This window comes from Crotalus tigris, unplaced genomic scaffold (assembly GCF_016545835.1).
Source record: "Crotalus tigris isolate CLP2741 ecotype Arizona unplaced genomic scaffold, ASM1654583v1 scf7180000018068.1947079, whole genome shotgun sequence".
In the NCBI taxonomy this organism is placed as follows: Eukaryota; Metazoa; Chordata; class Lepidosauria; order Squamata; family Viperidae; genus Crotalus; species Crotalus tigris.
Window position 1 is genome coordinate 653,623 of NW_024096805.1, and position 22,345 is coordinate 675,967.

Sequence of the window (22,345 nt, forward strand, 5' to 3'; positions counted from 1 at the left end):
ATCACTTTTTCTGGGTTGACATGTTAATTAATCAACATTAGGTTACAGTTCTGGTTCTTGAGTACCAATGGGTCAAAGTAGGTGATTGGGAAGGCCGTTGCTCCCATCCGTTGCCTTGCAGAGAGACTGATTGCCAGTGGAGGTGGGACACGGATGGCCCTGAAAGAGCCAATGGGAAACTCCTTATCCTTTGGTGACAGAGTTGGCTAATCCCTGTTTGGTTAATTGCTATCATTTAGAAACCTCTCCATTTCTGGATTAACATGAAAGCTGCCTCTTTGAAAACAGTTATCTCCTTGTGTACATATAAAAGACGGCATGCACCTTATAAAGTTCCAAAACAACTTTAAAGAATTCAACATTCTAGGAGTCGCCAAGATTGAGAAACACCACTCTATTCTCCTTTTCAAAGACCTGTAAAAACTTGGCTCTTCAAAGAATTATTCGGGGCTGTTTGAGGATTCGGTCGCCCTTAGCATATTCCCCAAATCCTGCACGCATTTTTCACACAATTTTCAAACTACGTAGACGGACTGGCAAAAATGTGAACGACTCATTACAGCTATGAAAATTATTCATTAGCTCAGCATACATGCTTGCTCCATTTCCGAAGACTAAGCAACTTAGAAATAACAACATACAGCAGTGATGGCGAACCTTTTAGAGACCGAGTGCCCAAAAACCGGCCCGGCCCCTGCTCCGCCTGCCCGCAGGGCCACTCACCACAGATTGCTCAGGCAGCCTTGCAGCGCCATGGCGGCCACGGCCTCCGCCCGCACCCCACAGTATCATCTGCAGGTGATAGGGCATGAGGGAGGAGCCTTGCCCCTGCTGCCTGGCTGCCATGTGCTTGGCTGCGCTTCTCCATGTGGGCCGCGCCTAGTGGAGCCTCTCCTCCGGGCAGGCTGCTGGTGAGGAGGGGGTTGTGGGGGGATGCGGGGCTGGGGCAACAGCGCACATGCCCACAGAGAGGGCTCCAAGTGCCATCTCTGACATACAGTATAAAAAAAATCAGAAACATAAACTACGGAATTCTGATGCTCACCATTTGGGTGAAGGTATTCTGGAAGTTGAAGACCACGGATCTCAGAGTAGCTAAAGAAGTAGATAGATAGATAGATAGATAGATAGATAGATAGATAGATAGATAGATAGATAGATAGGTGGGTGGGTGGGTGGGTGGGTGGGTGGGTGGGTGGGTGGGTGGGTAGGTAGGTAGGTGGGTGGGTGGGTAGGTAGATAGATAGGTGGGTGGGTGGGTGGGTGGGTAGGTAGGTAGGTAGGTAGATGGGTGGGTGGGTGGGTGGGTAGGTAGGTAGGTAGATAGATAGATGGGTGGGTAGGTAGGTAGGTAGGTAGGTAGGTAGGTAGGTAGGTGGATGGGTGGGTGGGTAGGTAGGTAGGTGGATGGATGGATGGATGGGTGGGTTAGGTAGGTAGATAGATAGGTGGGTGTGTGGGTGGGTGGGTGGGTGGGTAGGTAGGTAGATAGATAGATAGATAGATAGATAGATAGATAGATAGATAGATAGATAGATAGATAGATAGATAACCTTTATTGCCATTTTTTACTGTGAGCAAATGGCACACATTAAAAATGAAATCTAGTTGCTTGTTCTCAAAGTGTACACATGCATAACACACACTTAAACATACTATATACAACATAGGTATAGACCTACACCCTTACGTATAAGTAACATATAAATATTAATCACTGTCCAATTTGAATACATAACGGAAGGAGGAAGCTAACCCTAACACTGTAATAAAGAATTGCCCAGACCAGCCAGCTTCCTTTTTTTCCTAAAAAGAGTATGTAAATTAATCTTAAGCAAATTTATTCAAACCAGAAGCTAGCACTAATTAAGACAAACATCAAGCAAAGGAGGAAGGTGTGATAGAACTGAATGTTTACATTTGACGGACAGATGTTTCACACTGTTTTATTTTGTGTAATTTTGATACTACCTTTATTTTATTGGGCAGCTATTATTTTTGAGGAGTGTTTTGCTTGGCAATGTTTTGGATGGTTATCTGCTCACAGCCTTTAGGAATGGGTGGCATACCAGATAAATAAATATTTTAGTAAAAGTTACTACTTAGAATTTACTTTTCTGCACTGATCATAATATAGAAATCAAATTCAATTCCTCATATAATAGTATTTTCTATTCTGCAGCTGAACTCAAGCAGTTAAAAATATAATTGGGGTTAGGGAAATGATTAATGAAAGTTGATCATTATCTGGTGGAAAAATGTGCATTTACATAGAAAAAATTAACCCTAAAGGAATAATTCAAGCAAGCTAGCATCAACTCCTATTCAGTTATTACTGGTTTCAGAGTAATTTACAACCAACTGACACATCTTAAATTATTGCCAGAATCCATGCATAGTTGTATAATAGTTAGTGCCTTTCATTTTTACTTTGATTATAGAGTTTTTGAAACATCTTCCAGTTTAAAGTTCTTTTCTTTTGTTGGGCTGATAAGATTCCTGCAACTGTCCCTGCCACATTTCTTCTGGTTTCTGTTGGCTTTGTTTTTATGATATTTAAGGATTTGGCTTGTCTTTTTAAGTTGATGAACTGTTTTTGAGTGAGTCGATTTATATCAAAGTATTATGTTATTATGCCCAAATCATTATAGCCAAACTCAGGCTTAAGATGAATCTGTCTACTTTCTTTTCTGTCTACTCACACTTAGTGAGTCCGTACTGTGAATTTGTAGGCCACCGTGTATTTTGCAATGCCATTACAAACCAGATTTTTTTTACAAGTTCCACTGGACATCACTTCAAATTCTCTTTAGAGAGTCTTTGGTACTCGCTGAGATTGATTGTTTTCTTGCAGACATTTCATCACCAAACTAAGTAACATCAATGCTAGAAGCACTGATATTGTCACCTAGTTGGGTAATGAGACATCTTCAAGAAAACAATCAAGCTCAGAGAGCACAAAGGACCCCCCAGTTCAATCCTGAGCTACAAATATTCTCGGGAATGGGAATGGGATGGAATAGAATACTGTAAATAGACAGAGACCAAAGCCCACTCCCTTTTAGCACTGATAATGTTATCTAGTTTGGTAATGAAACATCTCCAAGAAAATGTCCAAGCTCAGAGAGCACCAAGGACCCCCCAATTCAACTCTGAACTGCAAATATTCTGTTCTATCAAAATTTTCCTTGTGGGTCTGTACTGAGGCTCTTTCAACATTAAGAAAACCAAGATCATGGCATCCGGCCCTCTCAATTCCTGGCAAATAGATGGGGAAGAAATGGAGGTAGTGACAGATTTTATTTTTCTGGGCTCAAAGATCACCTCAGATGGGGACTGAAGCCAAGAAATTAAAAGACGCTTGCTCCTGGGGAGGAAAGCTATGGCAAATCTAGACAGCATACTAAAAAGCAGAGACATCACCCTGCCAACAAAAGTACGTATAGTCAAGGCCATGGTTTTCCCAGTGGCAATGTATGGCTGTGAAAGTTGGACAATAAGAAAGGCTGAGCGCCAAAGAATTGAGGCCTTTGAACTATGGTGCTGGAGAAGACTCCTGCGAGTCCCCTGGACTGCAAGGCGATCAAACCGGTCAGTCCTAGAGGAGATCAACCCCGACTGCTCTTTAGAAGGCCAGATCCTGAAGTGGAAACTCAAGTACTTTGGCCACCTAATGAGAAGGAAGGACTCACTGGAGAAGAGCCTGACGCTGGGAAAGATGGAGGGCAATAGAAGAAGGGGACGACAGAGAATGAGATGGCTGGATGGAGTCCCTGAAGCAGTAGGTGTGAACTTCAGTGGACTCCAGAAGATGGTAGAGGACAGGAAGACCTGGAGGAACGTTGTCCATGGGGTCGCGATGGGTCGGACACGACTTCGCAATTAACAACAACAACTGAGGCTCTTAAAGTTCTCTTCAATACATTAGGACTCTGAATTAAGAGTTTCACTCAATATCTTCTTGGCTTTCCACATTAGCAACCTGAAGCTCTAAGTCACCCTACTTCCTCAGGCAATTTTTACAAAATCAGGGATACCTTCACTAACTCTCCTGAATTTTTTTGTTCTGCCTTTCACTCTCACACTGGGTCAGTGCTTATTTCAGCATGGCCATATCCCATTTATTCATCCAAATCATCCATCCAAACAATGAATCCTTGTTTTATTTTGCTTTACAAAGAACGTATACAGAGATTTAAGAAACAAAGCAGCTTTCTTTCAAAATGCTGAAAAAGGCTTACCCAAAGTAAGCCATTGCTATTTCTGGTTGAAGTTCAACGAATGGTTGTATCTTGGTGTAGCCTAACCCGTAGAAAGGAAGGCGCAAGGAAGGCAAGAGGTCATAGAGAAGGATGATGAGGGAAAGTGGTAAGAAAAGAATAAGTACTGTATTCTTGAAAAATCTCTGGAAGCTCCAGTTGGTTCGAAATGCAACAGCCCCCATGGTTTTGTGCAAGTCTAGATTTGCTAATATGTCGCCTCTCTTTAGAGGTACCAATTTGTTTCTGGGTCCAATTCAAGGTGTTTGTTGTCACCTTTAAAACTCTACATGGCTTGAGGCCAGGTTATTTGAAGGACCGTCTTCTCTCAGTTACATTTACCTGACCCATCAGAGCAGGGATTCAGGCATCGTTATGGGTCTATTCTCTTAAGGAGGTCCATCTAGCAGGACCAAGGAGGGCCTTCTTTGTGGTGGGTCCTTTCCTGTGGAACATCATCCCTGCAGAAATGGGATTAGCCCTGACTTTGACACTCTTTTTCAAGACCTGGGGCTCCCAGGGCATTACAGAGCCCATCAAATCTCCAAGGTCCCTTTCAACTCTATTGCCTCCAGAAGCTGTGAATGCTCCAACACTGGAAGTTTTTAAGAAGTGACTGGACAGCCATTTCTCTTAAATGGTATAGGGTTTCCTGTCTGAGAAGTGGGTTGGACTAGATGACCTCCAAGGTGCCATCCAACTTTTTTAAAAAAATATTTTTGTTGTTGTTGTTATTATTTTTATTATTATTGATCATCGCACAGTCAGCCAGATGTTCAGACTGGATTTGGCATTTTTGTCTATCAAGTCCTTCCCAAGGACCTGAGAAAGGCAGATGTGGATGTTTGATGGTATTACAGATATCGTCGCAGGATGGAAGCAGTTCCTAGTAAGGCCGCCTTTTGCAGTTGACTAATGGCGAATTTGTCAATGCCAATGGTGCTCCAGTTGTTTTGGGATTGCACCCAAGGCACCTATGACTATTGGTACTACCCTTGTTTGCCTTTGCCACAGTCTTTCTATTTGTAAGTCTTTGTATCTTGTTATCTTCTCCAGTTCTTTCTATTATTATTATTATATTGTTGTTGTTGTTGTTGTTATTGATTTGATTGTTAGTGCTGGGGAGTTTCTGTAAGCTGCCAAGTGGTCTTGAGTGAGTTAATATAGATTTTCTTCATACATAAAAGTTCCTTAAGAACTTCCTGAATCAGTACAGCTGGAAAGAAATGACTCTTGCAGTCCGCGATTGATCTATTCAGATATGGGATTGGACGAGGCAGGAAATAGATTGAAAAGAGAAAAACAGACCCCCGTGGAGGTGAAGTAGCTGGACTTTCCTCCTCCTCCTCCTCCTCCTCCTCTTCACCGCAGCATCTCTTTCTTTTTAAACGTGACCTTTAATTTCTTGCTTTTCTGACATCTCTATGAACCCATAACAAGTCACATTCTCCAGGTCCCTTAACAGATTATTTTTCAGTGCTGTTCCAACTTGTTTCTGCTTGATTCTCTGTGATTAGCCACGACCTCTGTAGTTGGGGGTTCAACCTGCATTGGTTGGGGGGGGGTAGAAGGAGGAGGAGGGGAATATGAGAAAAGAACAGGGGTCTGAGTTCTTGAAACATTACACTGAAAATAAGCAAAGATTCTAACTTAAGCACGGGTTCCATATGTTTTCACCTTGGCATTTCTAGCAGATTTCTAGGCTTGCCAAACTTAAACATTCATGTATTCATGTATGTTTGCCCATATTTAGGTGGTGTTATTATTATTGGACTGGTCAACTCTGGGTAGTGAACATATGTTGAACATAGGAGGAGGTTAATGCTTTCACCTATTTTCCCCACAACGACAACCCTGTGAGGTGGGTTGGGCTGAGAGAAAGTGACTGGCCCAAGGTCACCCAGCTGGCTTTTGTGCCTGTAGAAGGAATGGAACTTACACTTTTGATGCAAATATGGATATAAAAGAATTTGCAAGAAGACGTAAGATGGAAGAAGTCACAAGAATGTGAGTAAAGAGAAAAGCTTTTGTCCTTGTCCAGGGGTAGGCAACCTTGGCTCTTTTATGACTCGTGGACTTCAACTCCCAGAATTCCTGAGCTAGCCATGCTGAGGGAAAGGGAGAGGTTTCCAAGCTGAGCCATGCTGGCTCAGGAATTCTGGCAGTTGAAGTCCATGAGTCATAAAGCAGCCTAGGCCTAGGCCAGAGATAGGCAACCTTGGCTTTTATGACTGGTGGACTTCAACTCCCAGAATTCCTGAGCTACCCATGCTGAGGGAAAGGGAGGTTTCCATGCTTAGCCATGCTGGCTCGGGAATTCTGGGAGTTGAAGTCCATGAGTCATAAAGCGGCCTAGGCCAGAGGTAGGCAACCTTGGCTCTTTTATGACTCATGGACTTCAACTCCCAGAATTCCTGAGCTAGCCATGCTGAGGGAAAGGGAAAGGTTTCCAAGCTGAGCCATGCTGGCTCAGGAATTCTGGGAGTTGAAGTCCACGAGTCATAAAAGAGCCAAGGTTGCCTACCCCTGTGACCTTGTCTAATATTAACTGAATTTGGGACTAAAATGAATCTTCATTAGCCCTGTTAGGTAGACCAGTGAAGAAAATTAATTCCATAGGAACACTAGAACTTCATTTCAGTGAGAGACGCTACAAAAGCAGAATCTGGCAAATCTGTTTGTACTTTATTCCGTGCCTTCTAATATCCCAGGGAATCAGGAAGGCCTTTGCATAAGCCTCTTCTGAATATTATCTTGTTTCTCACGGCTTAAAGAACATTTCGGCTTTCTTTGCCTAGGTCAGTCTTTCTCAATCTTGACAACTCAGGATATCAACTCCTAGATTTCCCCAGCCAGCATGGAGAATATTGCATATTTCTGTCAAGGTCATCTTCTTTACTCTGTACAATCTTCTGGAGGAAGGCATTCTAGAAATCAAGTCTCACTGTGATACTGTAAGAGCCTCAATGGTTATTATTGCTCAAATCTTTAATATATCTTAGTTTTGGACCTCCTTCCCTTCCTCCCTTCTCTATTTCTTTCCTTCCCCCTCCCTCCCCATTTCTCTCCTTTCTTCCTTCCTTCCTCCCACCCTCCCTCTATTTCTTTCCCTCTCCCTCCCCATTTCTCTCCTCCCTTCCTCCCTCCCTTCTCTATTTTTCCTTCCCCCTCCCTCCCCATTTCTCTCCTTCCTTCCTTCCTTCTGTCGGAAGAAATGTCATCATCGTGGTTCATCCAAGCTGGGAATAAACATGGCAACTGTTTTGGGAAGAAGGTTGTAGTTTATTGGAGAGGAGACCAGACAGGAAGATGGTTCTGGCAGCAAGAGAAGTGAAAAAAAAGGGGTGAGCACATGTAGGAAGAGGATTTTTATACCCTCTAGAGCCTTTTGTTTGGAGTTATTTCCTGTTCCTGTTTTGAGGCTATCTCCTGTGTCATGTATTCTGACCTGAGTTTGGGTGTGCCCTTTGGCCTTTGTGAGTCAATCCTACCATGTCCTGTCTCAGGTGGGGTATGCAGATTTTAGGTCTTTGTCTTCCTAATCTCCTAGCTCCAACTTTCCTGATGGTTTACATCTGCATTTGTACAGAGCTGGCTTCTGCTTGGGGGAGGGAGACCTGGGGCTATCAAGAAAACTGGACATGCTTTCCTGCCTCTTCAAGATCCTTTGAGAAAATATATTTTCTTGCCCTTTTAATATTTCCTTCTCTGGGGGCTGACTTTCCACATTTCCTTCCTTCCTTCCTTCCTTCCTTCCTTCCTTCCTTCCTTCCTTCCTTCCTTCCTTCCTTCCTTCCTTCCTTCCTTCCTTCTTTCCTTCCTTCCTTCCCTCCCTCCCTCCCTCCCTCCCTCCCTCCCTCCCTCCCTATTTATCTTCCCCTTATAACTCACTCCTGAAATCCCAAAACACACTAGGCAACATACAATATCAAAGAGCAAATAAAACAGCTTTAAGTCGCTTGCAGAAAAGCAATAAAGTGGAGGTTTGCACGAAGAGAATTCCACAAGATGAGGGCTGCTACGTGTTACCCATACCCTGTGTGCCTCATGGAGAGAGGCAATTCTCTGGATGCCCCCTCTCAGCTGGCTCTATCGTTGAAATAATGTTGAATTATATTATGATCTGAGCATAAAGATCCCAAAGGGAGCATAAATAGGTTAAGTATTTACAGCTTATCTGTCCAGTCAGTCTAGAAACATGGTCTGAATTTAGTCTTCCAGTACAACATTCTTATGTGTGCCTGCTGTCATATATTATTGAATACGTTCCTTCAAAAATCTAGCAGATCAGTAAGGATTGCTCTGAACTTTATTGCCTTGTGCAAACAAGGATAATCTTCAAAGTGGTCATTTACTATCTACTGATGACTAGGACAGTGTCCTAAATGTGCCTTAGAAAAGTCAGATGTTTCTCACCTTTCTGTTCTCTACAGCAGTTGCCCCATCTATCACCTCTCAAAAGGAGTTAAATGTTTCTCCACCCACCCGCAGTATCCAGCAAAAACTTGCTGTGTCCTTAAGCACAAAAGTATTATATTATTGAGGTGATTACAAGGCATTTACTTGAGGAAAGGAAAGAAGTGACCTATATTTAAGTGGAAAAAGCTCTCAGTCATATAATGAATGATGGGGATTTAAAATACACAAAATGCTGTACGGTAAATATCTTGAACTGGGCATAGACTGTGGGGTTCTTATCCAGATTCTTCCAGAAGAAACTGGATAAAGCCATCACTATACTAAGCAGGAGGTAACCAACAACACGAGGAGTTTTGAAGAGGGAATAAATTAATTCAAAAAGGAAGAATTCACCACTGGCTGCCTGCCATGTAATTTTAAGTCCAGCTCCAGGATCACGGACAAAAGATCTCTGCATATTAGCAAAGAGGATAAGGCCTGTACCTCTATGTTGCATGTTTTACTTCAGAAGGCCACCTGAAGAGACTAGAAGCATTTGAAATGCGGATTTACAGGTGGCTGTTACATATAAGCTGGGTTGACAAGATCAGAAATGAGATGATAAGCCACCTGGAAAGCCAAGGGAAATCATCAAAACAATTAAAAAACGAAAATTAGAATATTTCGGACATGTGATGAGACACCTAGAAAAATACAGCATACTCCATTTAATCCTCCAGGGAAAGATTGAAGGCAAATAAGGTCCAGGCAGAAGAAGAACATCGTGGCTTCAAAATCTAAGGGACCGGTTTGGACAAAACTCAGCAGCACTTTTTCGTGCAGCTGCTGATAAAAACAGGATCGCCAACATGATCGCCAACGTCCGGTAATGGATATGGTACTACAACAAGAAGAAAAATAGGCTTCTGGTTAGTCATAATAGGAAACAAGATACAGCTCTAGAAAATAAAGAGGAGGTAGATTATCTGTTGCAATTTGGAAACAGTATGAGCAACAGGATTATGACAATCTCCTTACCTTCTAAGCCACCTGGCAGATTTGTAACGTAAAATCAATACATCATAAATAGATGCACTGAGGCAAGGGTTTTTCCAGGGCTTTCGACATCCAGGAAAGATGAGCTAAGAGTTGCAGAGGTGAACTCTGTGACTTCTTCAGCGTTTTGTGTAGGAATAGATGCTCATAAGGCAGATCGCTTGGCACTTACGCTTGGCTCATTCACGGGAATTTTGATTCTGCGTTTTACTGATAGGCCTTTAAGTGGGTCACAACATTCTAGAGATGATTCACCGAGATATCATTGTCATTCCACACTGTGGTACTTAATGACCTGTCAAGCCCTAACCCGGGACATCAGGAGCTTCCAAAACGTCTTGGATTTGGTATCTGCTCAGAGCAACAAAAACTGGATGTTGATCAAGCACCTGTCAGGGCACAGCATGTGCTTACACAGCTGTTCTCGGCTCGCCTTTTGCAGATCTATTCGAACTTGTGCTGCCATAGGAAATGGCTCCAAGTTGACTTTTGCTAGCAAATACAGGTAGTCCTTGACTTACAACAGTTCATTGAGCGACCGTTCAAAGTTACACTGGAAAAAAAGTGACTTGTGACCGTTTTTCACACTGATGATCGTTGCACCGTCTCCACAATCACGTGATCAAAATTCAGATGCTTGGCAACTGGCATGTCCTTATAACCGTTGCAGTATCCTGGGGTCACGTGATCCCCTTCTGACAAGCCAAGTCAATGGGGGAAGCAAAATTCACTTAATAACCCTGTTACTAATTTAACAACTGCAGTGATCCACCTAACTGCGGCAGGAAAAGTTGTAAAATGGGGCAAGACTCACAACACTTGTCTCGCTTAGCAACAAAATTTTGGGGCTCAACTGTGGTTGTAAATCAAGGACTCCCTGTACTTAATTCATTCTTATGCCTACAAAATATATTGAGACTGCATCTGCAATTATTCTACCTAATCTACAAAACAGGGCATATTTTATAATTGCTCCTTTTCAAAAATACGCCAAACCATTTTAAGGAGGTTTTCATCAAATTTCAGTGGCACACTGTTCATTGTTACAAGGTCATGCATGTTAGCAAACACTAGAGAAACGGATTAAACCAAACGAAGCCCAAGGTTATGTGGAAAACAAAAATATTGGCTATTGCTCTTCTATGCAAAGTTTAGGCCCAGGTGAACTAAATCAGGCCCCATGGAAAAGTATTGAACCAAAGTTTGTGCTGTGCTCAGTTTTAAAAATCCAAAGGAACTATTTGTAATTTAAACTGCAACTGTATTTTACTTAATACGATTTTGCTAAGCTTGCTTGTTTCAAATATATTTAGAACATAAGGACTGGGACTGTAAGAATCAGGAAACTGAAAGTAACTGATGGAGGCATGTTCCAATGTACACGAGTATATGGAAAGTTATGTTCATCAAAGGGTCAGCAAAAAGTGTAAGATTGCTGACCATCTGTCTACGGCAGGGGTCTTCAAACTTGGCCCTTTTATGACTTGTGGACTTCAACTCCCAGAATTCCTGGGAGTTGAAGTCCACAAGTCATAAAAGGGCCAAGTTTGAAGACCCCTGGTCTATGTCTTAGGATGAGAAAGGGTATAAAAAATTGGGACTGGACCTGATTGATTTGCCATTGGCCTATAGCTGCCCTTGCCGGACCTGCTATGTCACTGGACCTCATTGCAATGGGTTTTTAACATAAGAGATGTCTATGTGTGTGTTCCAAATTATTGCTGAAATAAACCTCTGCATCTTAAAAGTAAGAAGTATTGCTTTGTGTTGCTGTCTCGTTTTTTTCATTGGGTTTTTCCACCGCGGTTACTAGGAGGGGAAGAGCAGAACACAGGTAAACATTTAAACGTGTCCTGGACCTTAGACTAGTTAAAAGATTCTGTGTTTCATGAGCTTGGAGAAGGATTGACATGAGATGTTTTGTCCTGCTGAAAGACAACAAGGATGGAATTTAGGTTGCACTACGAAATTCAGCAGAGAGAGGGGAGACTGGGAAAATGCTGCTAAAGGATCTTGCTTTTATCCCTTCCAGCAAAAGAACACTTCAACTTTCTCTTGCCCTTGGGATTGTACTTGGAAAGGAGGTATGTGCTGGCCTGGGGCCAAAGTGAGGCCCAAGAAAAGGTTATTCCCCCCCCCCCAGAAGAAAGTGGGAGTCTAGCTGCTCTATCAGCCAGAGAAAGGAGCTGCCTTTTCATTTCCTCTTTCTTATCCCACAGTTCTTTTCACTTTGTTGTATGAACTCACAGGCAAGGGCTGCCTTATCTTTATATGGTACTCTGAAAACATCAACTACATTATCAGTTAAATTAGCAACAATAATAACTAATAAAAAAATGCTTTGAGAGAATTTCAGCCTACCCAAACTAAATCCAATCCTAAAAAAACAGGTACGGGTAGAAAGCACATTGAGATCAACTGGGTGACTTGCAGGTGATCTGCTAATAACCTGCAACAATAAAATAACTCTTTTGTGCCCTAAGTTATATTACTGAAATAAAGAATTCTTAGGATTTGTGTATGTGTGTGTGTGTGTGGGGAGAAATTCCATTTGTGCAGAAAAGCGGGCTTAAGGTACTTTGACTTCAACTCTTTGAATATCTAGGATATTTAAATAAGTTTTATTACTTAAATTTAGCAGTGGTGTGCCACTGCTGTCTTGAGTTTGTCATGTGTTACAACAGCAGCACATTTCTGATGCTTTCTTTGCACCATGCTGAATCACAAGAAAAGATAGTCTTTTGTTTCCATCCACTGAATGGGAGGGGCCAATTCTGTGCTTTTCTCTGTACTGACGCTTGTTTTATTTCTTCTATTTGCTCCCCCCCACAGCCTAGAAATATTGCAGGAAACCATTTTACCTCCTTTACCTCTTATATTCTCCTGCTCGCCCCAATTTATCTTCAAAATAATCCTTTGAATAATATGGTTGTTAGACTACGAGTACCAGAAGAATGTTACGCTGACTAGCCATGTGAAACTATGTCTTAAACAGTACAAGCCTGGTTATTCCACATACGTAAGATTAGAATTAGCACATTTACATTGTGTGTGTGTGTACGCGTGTGTGTGCGCGCACGTGTCTAGGGAGAGAAAGAGGAGAAGGAGAGGGAAAGAGAGAGAAACTCATACTGCACAGTACGCACGTTTAATTCTTTCCCCAAAACAGTTACAGTTATTTAGGCAGTTTTACAATCTTTCAAGCCAGTTACAATATTTAATCTCTGTACTAATAGAATCTTTTCTGCTTCTGCTGTTTTCTTTGATTATTAAGTTCCGTACTATATTTAATTATTAAAATGGCCTTTTTACACCAGAATCTAGTCGACTAAAGTTCAATAATAAATTGGCACTAGGAATTCAAGAAGTTTGGATTTAAGACTGTTTGTGGCAATCTAATAACTCTAGGTCAGACATGTCAAACTTGTGATGTCACATGATGTCGCACAACGTAGCAGACTTTTTTCCCATTGCCGGCAATGGGGTGGGTGTGGTTTCCTCATGACGCGTCCGGCCTGCGGGCCGGCAGTTTGACACCCCTGCTCTAGGTTCTGCCCCCCCCCCCGGGCCCATCTCTGCCTGCTCTTCTCCTATATCAGTGGTTCTCAACCTGTGGGTTGGGACCCCATTTGGGGTCGAATGACCATTTCAAGGGGGTCGCCAAACAAGGCTGTCTGCCATTTTTTCCCCCTTTTCTTTGGCCACGCCCCTGGCACCTGGTGATGTATAAGTGGTTGGGGGTCACCACAACATGGGGAACTGTATTATGGGGTCGCGGCATTAGAAAGGTTGAGAACCACTGTCCTATATCTTTTTATGGATTTTATAAGCCACCCAGAGTCTATATTAAATAGAATATATTAGAGAATTTTTATAGGCTAAAGCTAAGGCTTTAAGAAACCATGAATGCCCCTGATTGACCTTACATCTGTTGAATTAAACACCAAAGCATATTAAACCCGAACAATTTGACTAATTTGGCAATAGGCAGCATAAGGTGTTACCATATAAAAGTGGCAATTGTTTTATGTTTTCAAAATTGTTATTGTTCTGTCTGTTAGCTAACTCTTTTAGCACACCAAGAAAATACCTAGAACTCTGTAATAGGTCATTCTTTCCTGTCCCCCTAATACAGATAGTTTCCTGCCTTTTTTAAAAAAAAAAATGCTACGGATGTGAATGAAAATATTATATTCGCTTAAGAATTTGAGGGCTACTAATCCAAAACTGAAATCCTGCATAATCTTACTTGGAATTAAATCTCACTGAATTTAGTACAACCTATTTTTGAATACACATAAATAGGATTTGGCTGAAAATACTATAGATAATCCAATATACAACAGTGACTAAACACACTGGGCAAAATGGATTTAAATGAGCATAGGCTTGTAATTATGAAGTATTTCTTCATTCTTTAAAATATTTAATAATCCAATTGATAAACTGCTAAAATAACACACACACACACACACACACACACACGTTAAAATAACTGTTAACAAATTAACATTTTCACACAAAAAAGAGATTTTGATTTTTAAACCTTTCTGATAAAAATTTCCAGATCTACATCTTTCTACTCAAATAATTTTCAATTATGACTTGCCAATGATTTTCAATTATGACTCTATGAATGACTCAACAAAATTCACATGCTGTTGTTTATATAATCTCTTGTCTTTTTAAAAAGTTGCTTAAACCTTTAATTACCCTTTAGTATATAAACTGAATGTTGCAATATCAGGATTATAGTCCAAGATGACTGTGTAAACTTTAAAAAACACTTTTATATTATTCTTCTAAATCTGGTTAATTGCTAAATTGTTAGTAGAAAAGAGATCTAATTCCACAAATAGTTAAACAGCAACAAATTTTGGAGACCAGAAAGATCAAAGTACTGAACTGCGGAGAAGCAAGAAAAAACAATTTTGTGATACGCTTCTGTAAGCATCAGCTTTCACGTTGAAGAACCTGTATGCAGTCTACAGATTAACCACAACTCTGATATTTTATTTGGAACTATAGGATGTGTAGTTCAATAAAAAATAATAAAGGTGGGGAAAAGTCTTATAAAAAAGTAAAATACACTAGTCTTAACTCATTTATCCCTTTATCTTCAGTTATTTACTGTCTGATTTTTTTCAGTCCTGGACTCTGGACTTATGCAACATCATCATACCTGCCAAAACAGCCAACTGTGGGTTAGACTGGCTCCTTCCCTGTTAATTTTCCTGAAGCCCCTCAATACTTGGTTCTGTCTTTGGGACCCCAAGGGATCTGTGAGTTGCTGAGGTGGCTCCATTGCTGTTAAGATCTGCCCATTTAACCTTTTAATTTTTAAAAATATTTTTAATTAATAAAAATTAAAAATATAATAAAGGCCTTTTAGTAATAAAATTTTATTTAATTAAAAATTAATTTTAACCCTTTTCATCCCAATTTTTAATTTGCTGAATCTGGTTTTTTTATGACTGTTTTGTAGATTTTATAGTAGGCCGCCCAGAATCACGCTTTTCCATTTAAATAGAATAGAATCAAATAATAATTCTGTCACTTTAAATGTTCGTTAATCAGCATACATTAAAATGAGATTTCGTTGCACACAGCCCTCAAAGGGTAAGCACCTCCAATATACACTGCATAAACATAACCATAATAATAATGCATATAATAATAATCGTGGCAACAAAAGCATGAACGAATAAATAAACTTTTATCTGGTGGTCGGACCCAAATTGGCAGCGCAAGGCAGAAAACCACACAATATTTCAGGCCTATTCCCCGCAGGAGCCACGAAATAACAAACGCCCTTGACGTCTGCAGCACAATCTGAGACATCGATCACTCTGGATCTTCCACGCAGCCTAGTAACCTAGGCAACCACAAACAGGTGCCCATCGAGAACCCGGTGCTCGATTACCAGGCCTTTCGCTAATTCCTCTCCCCGTTCCCTCTCTGGTTTGGATAACGGTTTGAGTAGATTAATTCAGTAGATTCTGAACCGTCGCCCGAAGACTATTGACACGGAAGCGAACGTGAAAAGCCCGTTAAAATAAATAAATAAATAAATAAGTCAAGGATCGGGAATGACGCACCGCCCGAGCAACCGAACCTGAGGCGAGGGCACCGCGCACGCGCACGGGGGGGGGAAACTCATCGGGCCGCGAGTCGAGGGGAAGAAAAAAAAAAGAGGACGTTATCCTGGCACTGCGCACGCGCAGTCTGGGGACGAAAGCGCGGAGGAAGCCCCGGCGGGCCGTCGCCGTCCCTCCTGCCCGTGCGTGCGCGCGCGCGCGCATGCGCCCCGGGGGCTTTGACCCGGGTGCCTTCCGCCTGCCTGCTTCTATGGAAGAAGCGCGTCGCCCGTTTGCTCCGCTGCCGCCGTCGGGGAAGGAGGCGAGAGGCGGAGCGCCAGGAAGATGCCGGGAAAGCTGAAGGTCAAGATCGTAGCGGGGCGGCACCTGCCTGTCATGGACCGAGCCAGTGACTTGACGGACGCCTTCGTGGAGGTCTGGCGGGGAGGGGCTTTTCTGCACGGCGCTCCTCAGCAGCAGCAGCAGCAGGGAGGGGGGATTACGTCGTCACTCCTCCTCCCCCCCCGCGTATTTGCATACTTTTGCATAACGCCCGCGAAACTAGTGCTACAGATGCGCCTGGTCCTACCTGCCTCCCTGCTGCCTACTTCAAGGCAGGGAGGACGGCAGCAGTTTTGCCCTCTTTTTTAGATGCCTCAGGGGAGGTCGATCCCGAGCAGGGGTCTTTCCGGGTGGGGTCCCATCCCTGAAACTTGAGATCCTCAGTTGGTAAATTGTGCAGGGTTTTCCCCTCCAGCCACGACTTGTTTCTTATGGTGATGATGATGATGATGGTGGTGATGTAGTGCATATTGGAGGTGATTACCCTTTGAGAGCTGAATGCAACGGAATTTCATTTTAATGTATGTTGATTAGTGTACATTTAAAGTGAGAATAAAGTTATTCTATTCTATTCTATTCTATTCCATTCCATTCCATTCTATTCTATATTCCATTCTATATTCTATTCTATATTCCACTCTATTCTATTCTATTCTATTTTCCATTCTATATTCTATTCTATTATAAAATCCAAATTTTATAATATAAATGATGTCGCAGTTGCGACTGCTGCCTGTGGATGGCTCTAGTTTGAGCTGATACAAGGCAAAAGATTTCTTTCTCCCATATTTGGGTCGACAGGGTGCATCAAAAAGCACTCAAGGTAATTCCTCCCCCTGTCTCTTCCCTCCCTGACACAGCTGACAAAGTGAGAAAGAGCCAGTGGCCTAGAGGTTAACACAGCTGCTTAACATGCAGACAGCACAGGTTCGAATCTCAGAAGGGTATGTCTGGTTGACGAGAACTAAAAAGTTCGAAATAGCTATTCCATTCTCCCTTAATTCTTTGTTAGCAATCCAAATTTTATAATATTCTATTCTATATTCTATTCTATTCTCTACTGTACTCTCTACTCTAGTCTACTCCATTCAGTCATCTCCGACTCTTGACAATTCTATGGGCTAGCTCTGTCCACATCTTCTGATCTTGCACTGCTTCTTTGAGTTTTTCCATGTTCTGGCTGGTGTCAGCGTTGATGGAGTCCAGCCATCATATTTTTTGGCGGCCTGGTTTCCGTTTACTGCTAACTCTTCCCAACATAATTGCTTTCCCCAGTGAAATCCCCTGCGGGACATGGCCAAAATGTAAGAAGCAGTTTTGTCATTTTGCTTTCCAGTGACATGTCTGGTGTTAAGAGCTTCAGGACTTGTTTGATAGTCCATGGAAAATGCTGGAGCCTTCCCCAGCACCACAACTCAAACAAGTCAATTTTCTTCCTTCTTGCTTTTTTAAGGTCCAACTTTCCCAATCAGAGGTATCTACGTGGAACACAATAGAGCAGACTAACCTACATTTGGCTGCCAGGCTCCTCTCCTTGCTTTTCCATATTCATTTCTTATGGTAGATGGCCCTATCTTTCTTATATACTATCCCTTCTTTTGGTACCTGATTTCTGCAAATTACATTGTGTACAATTGTCAGTGGTAGAGGCTGGAGTGACAAATATTTACAAGGTTGAGATAAATCATGTTATAGATCAGGGGTCTCCAATCTGTGGTCTGCAACCCACTACTGGGCCGTGGCCAGTGGGCTGCGGAACAGGCTGATTAGGGCGTGCACATGTTTGCGCGTGCTTATCCCTACTCGTGCTAGTGCTGCTGCCACGGTGAAAACGGGACACTGCAGCGAAAATGGGATGCCACAGAGCAAAAACGGGCGGTGCTACCGAGTGTCACCCAGGCGCTAGCACCGCCCCGTTTGTGTCACACGTGCTCACAGCCCCATTTGTGTGTGCACATGCGCGCATGTGTAAAATGCTTCCCCCCCTCTCTTTCCCTCCGGTCCACCAACGGAAAAGGTTTGGAGACCTCTGTTATATAGATGACTATTCTCAGCCAGGTGGAGATAGACAGCTAGTCCTTGTTTTACAACCACAGTTGGGACCAGAATTTCCATTGCTAAGCAAGGTAGTTGTTAAATGAGTCATGCCTGATTTTTTTTTAATCTTTTTGCCAAGGTTTGCTAAGTGAATCATTAACTTTTCAAGCATTGCAAGGCTGCTACTTCCGTTTCAAATGGTTGAGGTGTTAATGAAAAGGGAAGGAGTCATGCAGAGATTTCAGTGGTGCTTCTTATATGGAAGTTATTTTGATGCACGAGTTATATAAGAAGTAGGAATTTTGAGAGGAATTAGTCTCTACTGTACTGTCTTGTAAAATAAAAATGGAAACTCGGTGCTATTACTTGGGGTAGCCAGGAAGCTGTAAGTGGGTGTTCTCAGATGTTTGCATAGGTCAGGGGTCCAGACTTGGCCTTTTTATGACTTGTGGACTTCAACTCCCAGAATTCCTCAGTCAGCGTGCCTGGCTGAGGAATTCTGGGAGTTGAAGTCCACAAGTCATAAAAGGGCCAAGTTTGAAGACCTCTGGCGTAGGTTATAACTGTAATTCCCTTCACTGGCTAGGAATCCTGGGAATTGTAGTATCAATACTTATGAAAATGTAAAGATTTTGGCAGGCTGATTTAGATTTATTTGTTTTGGTTTTGGAGATTATGATACCTTTGAGATAATGACCTGGTAACAGAAATGTCTATTAAGAATTCACAGATAGAGATAAATCCGAAAGAAATTAGAAAGATTAAAGAGTTTGTGACCGATTGCTAAGGAAGTATTCAGGAGAGATTAAAGAATCGAGTTTTAATAGTGACAACATTTCTGGCATCAAGAATGTCACTAATATTTATGGATGTTGGGATGGAATGAAGTGAAGCAATTAACTTGGAGAACGTTTAAAGTATGTTGGCCTGTAGAGCTTTGTTTGGTTTAGTTTTGCACGCACCCTAGAGATTGGAGATGCCTTGTGGGCAAGGTAAGGAAAAGGAAAGGTAGAAAAAATGTAATTAGAAGCCTCTTTATCCAGCAGCAATTTTTCCTCATTATTGTTTGCGCATGGAAACAAACTCAAAGGTTGCATTTACATGACACGTTGATCTTACTCCTGGAAGGAAGGCTTAATTCATGGATGGCCCATACTCAATTCATGCACATGAATGCAGACAGCAGAGAAATGAGAGCCTTATAAAATGGAGCTGTTCCACTTGAACTACCTCTAGATTTTACTATTATTACTATTTTCACAAATGCATCCACCCACAGATTGGTGGGAGTGGGGAAGTCATTGGCAGAAACAGGCTGGGGGGGGGATGTGCACCCCCACTTCTGATGCTTTGACCCATTTAGGATTATACCATAACATTTTCCGGGACTGTTTTCAGAATGATTGGATAAGGGTCATATTAGGACAGTGCTGGCATTTCAGCTGACCTATTTATCTGAGATAATCAAACTGTGCCCTCGCTTTGTCAGTTTTTGGCACATTTTTTTTTTGAGCAAAGATATTTCATAACAATGTATTTGGGAGAGCCTTTAAGCCAGGATGGTGGCCCGACCGTGGCGACTTTAAGACTTGTGGACTTCAACGCCAGAATTCCCCAGCCAGCCATTTGGCTGGGGAATTCTGGGAGTTGAAGTCCACAGGTCTTAAAGTGGCCAAGGTCGGACACCTTTGCCTTAAAAAGCCCAACCTGATGAACAAGATCACATGTGTTATCCATTCCTTATTGCTCTTTCACCAAGTTCAGTTCTTCCTACAGGATTATGCATGTCATCTGAGCCAGATCAGCTACCATTTCCAAAATGGGAAATAAGAATAGATCTTACTTTTGAATGTTGCTTAGCAGACATTCAGAACTGATGGTTATTCTAAAACCAGCCTGCTTAATTTGATGGGAAACGGTGGTGGTGCTTAGTAAGCTGTGCAAAGAGAGGGTTCAGAGGAAGATTGAAGAGAGCCATCTGTTGTGACCGGAGGGTGTCATCTATGTGAACTTGGAGTCAGTGTGATGTGACACTCTTAACAGCTTCAAAATTAAACCTAGTCCAAAATCAGCCAGTGAACCATAATACTGCCTCTGAACGCTTCCTTCATCCTGCCTGTCTGCCTTTGAACGCTGAAAACCCTCTGACAAATATGTTGATCAGGCTGTAAAAAAAACAGAATAAAAGCAAAACAGAAACCATTCACACGAATGATGATCAGGCAGTAATAGGAGATTGTAAATGAGATACTGTGTGTTTTCACATAGAAAATAATCTTCTTTCTTCAATTTTTCCTGTATTCCACTCTGTAGTATGTATGCAATTACGGGTAGTCCTCGAATTAAGACCATAACTGAGCCCAACATTTCTGTTGCTAAGTGAGATATTTGTTAAGTCACATACACTGACTTCAGTTGGATGGGTTCTCACTAGCCCAGGGGTAGGCAACCTTGGCTCTTTTATAACTCGTGGACTTCAACTCCCAGAATTCCTGAGTCAGCATGGCTCAGCATGGAAACCTCACCCTTTTCCCTCAGCATGGCTGGCTCAGGAATTCTGGGAGTTGAAGTCCACCAGTCATAAAAAAGCCAAGTTGCCTACCCCTGCACTAGCCTAAGTTAAATCTGAATGGCCTCAAGTTTACTTGTGATCTGTCTTTCCTCCTCTCTCTTTAGCTTGTCATCTGCTGGTGTCTCTGGGACTTGGGAATCCTTCAATGAAAAACATTATTTGCAGCCTTCTGACTTTCTATCTTCGGGATGTCCCAAAATGTTGCATTTCTTGCTTTGTGAGGCTAAAGATGGCTTAGTGATTTTCCATCTTACAGTAATTTTTGAGATGGCTAACGAGTTATCTCAGGCCTGAGTGATTTTCCATCTGAACTCTTACAGTAATTTGTTGACAAGCTTTTTTTTTTTTAACCTTTCTCCTGTTGATTTGTGTCGTTCCGGACTTTTCCTGATTCGTTTGTTGTATTTGACTAGATCTTAGGAAGGGTTGCTAGTGTGGACAGTTAGCCCTTGACTTATGACCGCAATTGAGCCCAACATTTCTGTTGCTAAGCGAGACATTTGTGAAGTGAGTTTTGCCCCATTTTACGACCTTTCTTGTCACAGTTGGTAAGTGAACCACTGCAGTTGTTAAATTGGTAACAAAGCTGTAAGGTGAGTCTGGCTTCCCCATTGCTCGTTAGAAAGTCACAAAAAAGTGATCACATGACCTTGGGACCTGGCAACTGTCATGAATACAAGCCAGTTGCCAAGCATCTGAATTTTGATCATGAGACCAAGGGGACACTGCAACGGTCATTACTGTGAAAAACGGTCATAAGTCACTTTTTTCAGGGCTGTTGCACGTTCAAATGGTCACTAAATGAACTGTTGTAAGTCGAGGACTACCTGTATAGGAATGGCCAATTACTTGAATCATTTGATTGCAGTTCATTTGCTTGAACATTCCCTTTAATTATATAATCAGGGTCATTTCGCCTTCCCTCAGGTCAGAAAGCCCATAACCGCATTTTAGAGCAGGGGTCTTCAAACTGGCCTTTTATGACTTGTGGACTTCAACTCCCAGAATTCTGAGGAATTCTGGGAGTTGAAGTCCACAAGTAATAAAAGGGCCCAGTTGGAAGACCCCTGTTTTAGAGGGTTCTGCCATCTAGCTTGAATTATATGGGATTAATTCCCTCTTGAATTACATTTCCTAAGATGTTCCAAAGGCTTTTTGAAGATATCTTTTTATGGACATTTTAGGAGTCAGAAGAACATTAGCTTTCAATGGCAGTATTTGATTTACTGATTACCTTTAGGCTGTGGTAAGATTAGATAATATTTGTTACATTTATTATTATGTTGTCTTGCTTTCTATATTGTTCATGCAGAGTTGTGATTTCCAATAATTTGGAATAATTTGTCCTGAGCTTCAGTATAAGCACAGACCAAATAACAATATTATGGTAGTACTAAATAAAACTGAGGTGTTTTAAAATAATGCCAGCAAGGGTTCTGATAACACCAAAGAATGTCATTGCTATATTGCTTTTAGATTTACTTATTTATTTACATCCCCATCTTTATTATATTTGTAAATAACTCAAGGCGGCGAACTGTAAGAATATCCCTATATTGTCGATATCATCGTTGCCTTTAAGGCATTGTTTGATAAGGTTACAT

General features: G+C 41.9%; 1 protein-coding gene and 1 long non-coding RNA gene across 19 annotated transcripts in view; one reads left to right on the plus strand and one right to left on the minus strand.

Annotated features, from left to right (window-relative positions):
• Positions 1-5,636: 5,636 nt before the first annotated feature.
• Positions 5,637-9,423, minus strand: LOC120309788. The gene is made up of 2 exons (XR_005557182.1): positions 9,362-9,423; positions 5,637-5,804 (listed from the first exon to the last, which is right to left on the minus strand). It is a non-coding gene; the product is annotated as an uncharacterized LOC120309788 (long non-coding RNA).
• A 4,033-nt stretch (positions 9,424-13,456) lies between these two features.
• C2CD5 (C2 calcium dependent domain containing 5) overlaps positions 13,457-22,345 on the plus strand; it is a 97,570-nt gene continuing 88,681 nt past the window's right edge. For 7 of the 18 annotated variants that reach the window (XM_039347356.1, XM_039347358.1, XM_039347363.1 and 4 more), the window contains exon 1: positions 13,457-16,225. In XM_039347356.1, coding sequence (XP_039203290.1) covers positions 16,136-16,225 — 90 coding nt within the window. In that variant the 5' untranslated portion in view covers positions 13,457-16,135. The remainder of the gene's footprint in view (positions 16,226-22,345) is intronic. The other 11 variants (XM_039347366.1, XM_039347360.1, XM_039347352.1 and 8 more) reach the window with 4 other exon arrangements.